The sequence below is a fragment of the Tyto alba genome, unplaced genomic scaffold, assembly GCF_018691265.1.
Source record: "Tyto alba isolate M040663 unplaced genomic scaffold, T.alba_DEE_v4.0 Super-Scaffold_12, whole genome shotgun sequence".
Taxonomy (NCBI): Eukaryota; Metazoa; Chordata; class Aves; order Strigiformes; family Tytonidae; genus Tyto; species Tyto alba.
Window position 1 is genome coordinate 4,220,045 of NW_024881274.1, and position 9,607 is coordinate 4,229,651.

The 9,607-nt window shown below is 65.2% G+C and overlaps 1 protein-coding gene across 1 annotated transcript; it reads right to left on the reverse strand.

Annotated features, from left to right (window-relative positions):
* Positions 1-1,801: 1,801 nt before the first annotated feature.
* On the reverse strand, positions 1,802-5,225 carry DLX4 (distal-less homeobox 4). Its single transcript, XM_042787533.1, has 3 exons — positions 4,850-5,225; positions 3,389-3,582; positions 1,802-2,484 (listed from the first exon to the last, which is right to left on the reverse strand). The coding sequence occupies exons 1-3, from the start codon at positions 5,139-5,141 to the stop codon at positions 2,233-2,235; spliced, it is 738 nt and encodes a 245-aa protein (XP_042643467.1). The 5' UTR covers positions 5,142-5,225; the 3' UTR covers positions 1,802-2,232.
* Between the last annotated feature and the right edge of the window lie 4,382 nt (positions 5,226-9,607).

Consider the following 9,607-nt stretch of genomic DNA (forward strand, 5'->3'; position numbering starts at 1 on the left):
CGCCAGATCCTGCCCCTCCCGGGCACGCCGGGCCCCCTCCAACCCCACCGCCGGGCTCTGCGGGAGGTTCGCCCCAAATGCACAGGGCTGGGACGGTGCTCAGCGCCCAGCTCCTCGGCGGCAGCACCCTGAGCCATCCGAGAGCCCTTTGCAGCCAGGACCACACCACATTTCAACCCCTTCCCATGGCTGGAGAGGAATTCCCCGGGGGAAAGCCGCCCCTTCCAGCCCAAAGCCCCTGTCCGGGGTAAATCTCACCCACAAGGAGTTGGGTTTTCCACAGTTTCTGGATGAGAAATTCTCCTTTCCTCCAAATCCGGTGCAAAGCAAATCCATCCACCTCCCTAAAGCCTCGGTGGGGAGGGGGGGGTTCCACAACTCAGGGAAATTAAAGCCAGTCTTGCCCTGCACAGACCCCTCTGCTTCTGCCGGACTCATCCCCACTCGTGGACACCATCTACCCACGCAGGGCACACCCCGCATCACATCTTGGCCCTGGACCACAGTCAGTCCTGGCCACCATGTCCCCCGGGGTGCCAAGCCAGCCCGTGGGCTCCACCTCCTCCACGTGCCATCGCTGCAACGTGCCCGTGGCCATCGCAGGACACAGCGGGGGGGACAACCACGCCTGCGCCCCGGGTGGGGTCACCGCCAGCACCCCAAACCTCTCGGCCGAGGGTGCAAACCCGCTACCGGCCGGCCGGGGCTCGTGTCCAGCCCCACGGCTGCTGGCAGGGACCCGGGGCTCCCCACGCCGTTCCCACGCTCGGCGCCAGATCTCCAGCCCGGCTCATCTCCCACCTATTGATCGCTTGTTCAAAAACCCGACTCCTCGGGTGGGGGCCAAGCGCTCCGAAAAACTTCGGCCCTGGGTGTTGCTGAAGGTGCAGAGCTGCGCTCGGCATCGCGGCATCGCTCCCTCCCCACCTTGCTGGCTGGGGTGGGAAATGTGGTCCCCGCGGCAGGAAGGGACCCTTGGAGTGGGGGGAAAAATAAGGTGGGGAGTGTCTGGAGTGAGAATCATGGCGTGTTTGTGCAATGGAACGAAATGTTTTGTGCAACGGAGCAAACCTGGGTATGGGCCTTGCTGCAAGAGCAAATCTCTGCTGGGGAGAGCCCCAGCGCTGGTCTTGTCCCCATGGTGGGTGACAAACACTGTGCAGGTTTGGGAAAAATGGGAAATAATAATAATAATAATAATAATAATAATAATAATAATAATAATAATAATAATAATAATAATGTATTTTCTAGCTGGGGTCTGGCTTCTGAAAAGCACAAAGGGAGACGTTACCCACTGTCAAACCTGCAGCAGAAAAATATCTCCCGCTCCCAAAACATCCTTGCTCCCAGGGCCAGGTATTCATGGGAGCTCCTGGAAATGTGGGGCAGTAACCTCAGCTCGACCTGCCCCAGGGTCCCCACCCTGCCCTGTGTCCCCCCGCCCTCCCTTTCTCGCCCGTATTAAGGGAGACATCTTCAACAGCTCCAAATTGCCCGTAATTACCCCGAGGAGGCGGCGAGAAGCCCTTTACTGAGGGGCCCGGGTCCACAATTACTATAATTGCATCTCCATTTCGGGGGAGCGATTGCATGTCTGAAAATAGTGGCGGGTCCCGCGCAGATGTTTGGGGGGGGACACAGCCCCAGCCCCCTGCTCCAGTGCCCCCTCCCCACCGGGCTGTTTTCCCCAGGAGCTTTTGGAGACAGAAGCCTCTGAGGACCAGGGCCAAAGCGTCTCCCCCAAACCGGGGACAGGCCCCCACAAAGGGAGCAGCAGATACGAAGGAGCAGTCTTTAGTTTACAAGTGTACAGCCTATTTATAAACGGGGGGGCACATACAATAACAGACGGTATTTATAAATAAAACCAGGCTGGGGGGGGTCCGGGGACTCCCCAGCCCCCCCAGCCCCTCTCGGGACCCCCCCTGCCCCACGTCCATGAATGGAGGGACCCGGGGCTGGAGGCCAAGTCCTGTCCCGCCGGGACGGGCACACCGGGGCGTTTTGCTGGAGCTGTCTCGCTTCGGACCGCGACGGAGCAGGCAATCCCCAGGTTCCTGCAGACCGCGGTCGCCTTCCTCCTCCTCTTCCTCTTTCTCCAGTCACTGGGGTCCCCCCAGAGCTTCGCTGGGCTCCCCCGTCCCTCGGGGGGGGGGGGGGGCGGCGGCAGAGCATCCCCCCACCTCGCTGGCCCTCCCGGAGCCGGCGGGTGCTGGAGCCGTGGCAGCATCACATCATGGGGGCCCGGGGGATGGTGTCCTGCGGGTGCGGCTGGTACCAGGCTCCGAAGCTGTTGATGTAGCTGCTGGGGGCCAGGGGGGCCCCTTTACCCGGCACGGGGATGTCCCAGAGAGGGGGGATGTTGGGGGAGCAGGGGGAGAGGGAGGGGGCGGTGTGGAGGTGCTCCCCGTCGGGCGCGCTCGAGCCCTGCTTCATGATCTTCTTGTACTTGGAGCGCTTGTTCTGGAACCAGATCTTGACCTGTGGGAGAGAGAGAGGTGAGCGGGGAGGCTGGGGCCCGCGGCCAATTCCCCCCCCCCATAGACCCCCAGCATCAATAATTACAGACCCCTCTGGGGTCCCTTTTTTCCCCATCTCCACCTGCCCCTTCCTGGGGGCGCAGCCGATTCGGCGTGGGGGTCTGTGAGATAAGCCGGGCTCTGCGCCCAACCCTTTACAAGCCACCAGAGACTCCACTAAAAGCAGCTGGAGGAGATGGTGGGAAGAGGCACAGGGAGCCCAGACAAACGTGCGATAAACGGGAGACGAACCCAGGAGTCCCCACCCGTGCACATCCCCACGTGTCCCCACGTCCCCCCCCTCCTCCCCTCCGGCAGGGGCTGTGGCCCCCACCAGCCCGGCCGGGTGCTGGGTGCCGGGGCTGGGCCGGGGTGCGGCGCGGTGGGGCCCGCTGCGCTGGGGTGGTGGCCCCGCTCATTCCTCCCCGCGGTCCCCCCCGCGCTGCCGGCAGGTTCCCACTTGTCTCCTCTTCCCCAGCTTTATGAGCTCGCTTCGCCCCTGGCTCCGGGCTGCACCGCTGCCGCCTGCCTGTCTCTCCCCATCGCCTTCAAAAACCCACTCGCCCCGTCCCGCGGCCCAGGGCCGCCCAGCGCCGGGCACGGCCGGGCCGGCAGCCAGGCTCCGGGGCTGGGAAAGTCCCGGTGCCGCTGGGAGGTGCGAGCAGGGGCGCCCCAAACCCGAGCCCCGGGGGCCCACCGGCGCCAGCTCCCCCGCCGCGGCACGGCACGGCTCGGCACGCTTCCAGTTGCACCCCGGCATCGCGATGCAGCCTGAATCCGGAGTCACTCCCGGAGCGGCCACGAGCCCCCCGCACGGTGCATCCCAGGGGCTGTGACCAGCTCCTCGCCCCTCGCCGGGGCCGTACCTGGGTCTGGGTGAGCCCCAGCTGAGCCGCCAGCTCGGCACGCTCCGGCAGCGCCAGGTACTGGGTTTGCTGGAAGCGCTGGTTGAGAGCTTGCAGCTGCAGGCTGGAGTAGATGGTGCGCGGCTTGCGCAGCTTTTTCCCCTTGCCGTTGAGGCGCAGCTCCCCGTTGGCGACGGCCGGGGGCTTCTCGTGCTCTTGGGGTAGGAGAGGAGCAGAGAGTTAAACCCAGGAGGTTAAAAAAAAAAAAAAAAAAAAAAAAAAAAAAAAAAACCACCAAAACACCAAAACAACAAAAAAACAACAAACCAACCCCAAACCATCCCACCCTGGCCCTGGGGGCTGCAGTCGGTTTTGGTTTTTTGGAGGTTGGTTTTGGAGGGGAGGGGGGAATAAATAGGGGGGGACCTGCTTTTGCTGTGCGGGTTCGCTTAAGCCTCATGTAAAGCAGAGGGGAAACGGGAGGAGGGAGGGAGGGGTGGGATTATTCATTCGGTATCACTATTCAAGTCCAAAAGCGGGCAGGCCGCAGGCCCCTCTGCCGTGCCCTCAATTGGGGGGGGGGTCAGGCAGAGCCCCACGGGGTGACGGAGGGAGCGACAGGACAGACTCAGCTGCTCCAGGCAGCCCCTCGCTGCGAGGTCTGTGCCCCCCCCCGGGCCATCTCCCCCCGGCTCCGTGCCGGTGAGCATCTCTGGGTCCTTCCCGGGCCACGTGGCTCGTGCGGGGCAGGAACCCGCCGGGGCTCAGAGGGGACGAGGGGGGAACCCCAACTCTGGATCACGGGGCTGACGTGGGCAAGCGCAGGGCATGGTGGTGAGCGTGTCTGCGCTCCCACGTACACCCCCCACACCGTCTGCTCTGGCCACAGCCACGGCTCTCCGGAGCCGACGAGGGTCCCACAGGGCCAGGGGGCTCAGCCAGGCTGTGGACCCCTCCGTGGGGCAGCCCGGGGGCCGCTTCTCTCCGGGACGGCTCAGCTTGCAGGTTTTTTTTTGCATCAGCTTTTGGGGAAAACAGTGGGGAATGGGGATCCAACAGGACGGGGAGCTGAGATCAGAGTGTATTGAAGGTGGGGCAGCGGGGAGAGTCTGCCGGGCCGGGGGGGCCCAGGGGGGCAGGACGCAGGCAGCCGCGGCTCTGATGCTCCCCATCCCCGGGGTTTCTTGCAACCACGCAGTCACCCTCCAGCACAGGGCTCCGGTGGGTCGGAGCACATCACCCGGGGAAAGGGGGGACAAATCACCCCCGCGCGTCCCCTCGGGGATCTCCCCACCGGGCCGAGCCCTGTATCGCCGCTGCCCCGACGGGGCGGTTGGCAGCGCCCCCCCTCCCCCCCCCCCCCCCCCCACCGCGCTTCCGACGGCTCCTTCCCGGTTCTTCCCGGTAAATCCCCGTCGCTCCCCGCCGGGTGGGTGCCCGGGGGGAGGGTGTGCAGCGCCGAGCACCCCGCGCCCACCTTACCTGCGTCCTGCAGCCGGGCGCCGTGGGTCAGCCCGGTCGGGGGATGCTGAGCGCCGTGGGGCGGGTAGGGCAGGTAGGGCCCGCCGTGGGGCGGCGGGGGGGCACCCCCGGGGTACGGGAAAGGCCCGGGCCGACCGTAGGAAGCGAAGGGCGAAGGGTCGTGCTGGGGGTGACCGGCGGGGTGGAGGCCGTGCAGCGGGTAGTGGGGTGGCGAGGGGTGGCCGAGTTCCAGGAAAGCAGCTTTCGAGGGGTCGGGTCCCAACAGGCTCTCGGCCACGGAGCTCATGGTCATGGTGGGCCGGGCCGGGCCGGGCCGGGCCGGGCCGGGCCGGGCCGGGCAGCCCCCCGGAGCCCGCGATGCCGCGCCGAGCCCCGCCGCCCCCCCCGACGGGCTCCGCGCTGCCGCGCCGCGGCCCCGCGCCCGGGGGATCCCCTGCCCGCCCCGCCCCGCCCCGCCAATCCCCGCCCACCATGACGTCACGCCCCCCCCGGGGCACCCCCCTGGTTGCCCCCCCCACCCCGCCCTTGGGGGTTGGGGGGGTGCAGCCCCCTCTGTGTGTGTGCCCCCCGCCCTGGGGCTCTCCCCCCCCCCCCCCCCGTCTGTATTGCGGCCCGGAGCAATGTGCCCCCTCCCCATATCCTGGCCGAATCTCCCGTGGGGGTGGGGGGTGACCCACGTGCTCCTGCCCGTGTGTGTGTGGGGTGACCCCTTCTCAAGGACCCCCCATGCACGTGGCCCCCGGCAGCGGGGGGGGGGATGCATCCCCTTGAGGGGGGGGCACGGGGCAGCCCTGGAAGCCCATGGGACAGACCCCGGGGTGAGGAGGAGCTGAGGCCGCTCGCGCTCAGCTCACCCACGCAGGGACGAGGGGACACCCCAGGGATGGGAGAAGGATGGACACGACCCGGGACGGACACCGGATGGAAGGACGGACACGCAGAGCGTCAAGGCCCAGCGCATCCCCAGTCTCTGTGCTCATGGGTGCTGGGAGGGCAGGACACCCAGGGTGCCAGGGTCGGGGGGGGGTGGGGGTGGGATCCCCAGAGAGGCACCCGGTCGGCGCCCGCCCTGGCAGACGGGAGGCCCCCTCCCCTGGCGTCGGCAGCACCCCGTCCCCGCGGGGCCCCGCTCCCGGCGGCAGGCGTCAACCTGCCCGGCTGCTCCCTCCCCCTGCCCCGGGGAGCCCTGACCCTGACCGGGGTGCGTGGGGCCCGGAGCAACCCCACAGCCTCCACCCCGGCTGCCAGCCAGGGCAAACCGGGGGGCAACACCCCCCCACCCCCCCTCCCCACCTCCCCGCTGGGGGGGGGATTGTTGTCACCGCCTTTGGGGGACAGCCAGCCGGAGCCCTGGACGGTGCTAGCGGGGAGGATTTGCACCTCCCGCACCTCAACGCGGTGAGGGGTTTGGGGACGTTGAGGTGACACAGCGGGGGGACAGCCGAGCACTGGCCACCACATCTCAGCAGCCCCCCCCCCTTCCTCCCCCCCGCAGGGTTTGCCCGGGAGGAGCAGCCCCGAGGGAGCGGGGTGTCGAGCGGCGGGGGATGCTGGCAGGGAAGGTCCCCCGTCCCCACCCTCCCATTAGACCATCTTCAAAACATGTTTCCATCTGGCCATCACGCCGGGTCTGAGTCACTCCGAGCAGGGGCCGAGAGCTCCCATATAAATCGCCGAGCTCCCGGCTCACCCCAGCACACACTGGGACCGTGTCCTGCCCCAGACACCCACCCTCCCTCTGACCCGCTTCCGACCCCCCCCCCGTAGCTGATGGCTTCTGCCCTCTCCCCCCAGCCCAACCTCCCTAAACCTTCGCTCCCAACACCCTAAAGATCATTTCCAGCAACAGCCAGACCCACAGACCTGCCCCTTGATGCTGGGTGCAAGCTCTGGGGTCCCCACATCCCTCCATCCCAGCACGGATCTGGGCAAAGCACCAGCGTCCCTGGGACTGTCCTTGGGGACAACATGGACTTAAAATCCTTTGTGAGCCCTAAATTTGAGCACGGGGAGGAGCGATCTTTGCCCGGGCCACCAAACTCCGGGGGCCAACGTGGAAAATCCCCCAACCCCACCCAGGCAAAAGCGGGGGCGACGCAGCAAATAAAAAGAAGCAAGAGGAGAAATCCAGATGTTCTCCAGCCCTGCCCAGGCTGGCTGAGGCATCCCTGGGGAGCCCGGCTTGGCCGGCACCGAGGGCGAAGCGAGGCCGCTGCGAGTATCAAAAGAAACCTCCGCTGATCTGCTTTTATCCTGGCTCCTCACTTTCCCTGCTGGGGTGACTCAGCTCTCACCGGCTCCGGGGATGGGTGCCGGCTTGCTGGGATGAGTTACCGGTGGCTCTGCTCCCTCCGGTGCTCCTCGCCCCGGCGCTGAGGGTGGGAGGGAGATGCTGGGGCCGGGGGCTGCGCCCCCCGTTTGCAGAGAGGCTGCCCGTGGTGGCAGGGAGGCTCCCAGGGCTGGATCTGGCGGGGGTTCAAATGCTCAGGGCACCTGGACCCCCTTCCCAGCCCGCTGTGCCCTCCCACCCCTCTGCTATGTGGTGAACGTTATAAATACCCGTAATTAAAGATAAATCTAAGTGCCCCAAAATGTCCACCGTGTACCAGAGGAGCCAGGGTCCCGGTGCTGGGTGCTGGTGGAAGGACGGAGTCCCTGTGGGTGTTTTGGGGCAATAATTGACTTCTGGCAGGAGGAGGAGGACCCTCAGGGTCAAATCCCCTCCTGGGACAAGGTGTCACAGCTCCTGGTGATGCCAAGGAGGGCTCCCACCCCACCATGCCTGGGGGCTGGAGATTAAGTGGATCCCCCCCCTATTTGGGGATCTCCCAGCGGGTCCCACAGGATGGGGCAGCCCAGGGCGAGCACCGAGACAGCGGTGACACCAGATGAGAGGCAGCCGTGACACCAGATGAGAGGCAGCCCATCTCCTCCTCCTCTTCCTCCTCCTCCTCTTCCTCCTCCTCCCTGACTCCACATCAGCCTCGCACAGGCGGGGTTTTGGGTCGAGGATCTACAAGTGTCGATCTCAGCATCCCCGAGCCCTATCCTGTGCCAAGGGGGACTCCCCATCACCGAGCCCACCGGGGTGGGCGCAGGGAGATGTCCCCCCCTGCTCCGTGTCCCCTTGGGAGACGGGGTAAGAAACTGGCACCAAACCTTCAGGCTGTAAAAAACCTCCCAGCTCCCCGGGGGGGGCTGGTTCCCAGTGGCTTTGGCAGCTTGAAGGCAGGAGCTGGTGCCACCCCGGCACCTGCCCGGGGACTGGCACAGGGCGCACGCCCCAGGGTCAGGTCCCAGCCCTCCTGTTTGTGTCAGCGTGGGCTGGCAGGGACAGAAGATGCTGTTTTAGCAGGGTTTGGGGTTTGAGGCTTAACCCGCTGCCAAAATAAATACGCCAAGTCAACTCGTATTAAATTAAAAAAATAAATCAAGGCCACGCTCGGAGCCAATTCAAAGTCTCGGTCTCGGGGCGGGAAGGTGCTGGCACATGCCGAGCCCCACGCGGTGGCAGGGACCGCGCCGGGCGCTGCCGGCTGGGATGTGCAGGATTTGTGCCGCCGCCGTCCACCTGCCCGGCGATGCTCTCGCTGCGGCGGCGGGATGCGGCTTCGCCGGCGCAAACGCCGGGGCGATGGAGGCTCCGGGTTTTTAGCTGCCGGTTTGCCGGCACCGGCTGCTGAAGCTGCTGAAAACAGGAAGGATTAAAGGGGTGCAGGGAAGGGATGAGGCTGAGGGGGGGGGGGGGGGCGGGCAGGAAAGCATGTGCCAGGTAACAAACCTACAAGATCCTCCAAGATAAAGGGAGATCCCAACAGCTGTAATTACACGCTGGAGATAGAGCAGCGCGGGGAAAGCCTGAAGCCAAGTACAGGAATTCTGGGTTAATGGCAGCCCAAGGAGAAGTTAATAACAAGCCGAACAAAGTGGGAGCAGACAGCCTGGCGTCTGCCCTCCCACACGCCACCGCTGCCACACTAACGAACAACCGCGCTATCTCCAGCCCTGTCAATAATCCCCGGGGATTATCGGGCTCCTCCGCGCAGCGAGCCCGCGGTGCTGGCTTCTCCCTGGGCTTCTCCTCGGGGTTTTTTGGCCGGTTGGCAGGAGGAAAAGCCATCCCGGGGGGGAAGGGGGAGGATGAGGGGCTGTTTGGGAGCATCCTCTGGAAACGGGGGGGGGCTGGAAAATCCACCCGAGAAGGGGAAAGGCTGTGCTCCACGACACCCACCTTTCCCAGGGCCTGATCCTGCCCCACAGGGGAGCACCAGCACGAGTGGGAGCAGGATTCGTTCCCTGGATGGTGTCAGACACCCCCGAAGCACCCAGGACCTGTTCCCCCGTGCAAGGAATCACGGCACGAGCGAGGCGAGACGGGAGCTACGGATGGGGAGGTGACCTGGAGGCGCAGAGGTGGCCCAGAGGACACCCGGGAGGTGACAGCGATGTGGCTGTCACAGGAGGGTCTGGGACCCAGCTTCAGCGGGGAGATTTCAGAGGGACACAAGGGAAGAAAAGCTTCACATTAATATTTTTTCCCCCTTTACCTTTGCAGAGCTCCAACATCTCCAGGAGGGATTTGAAAGGTTTTTTTTGGTTTTTTTTTTTTTTTGTCTTTTTTTTTTTTTTTTTTTTTTTTCCTGCAAAAAGATGCTCAAAAACGGCTTGTCCCAAATGTGGCAGCCACCCTGGGTGGGGTTGGCCTGGGCCCCGGGGGGGTTCTTGCTTTCCAGCACCCAGAGGCTCTGCGGTGGGTGG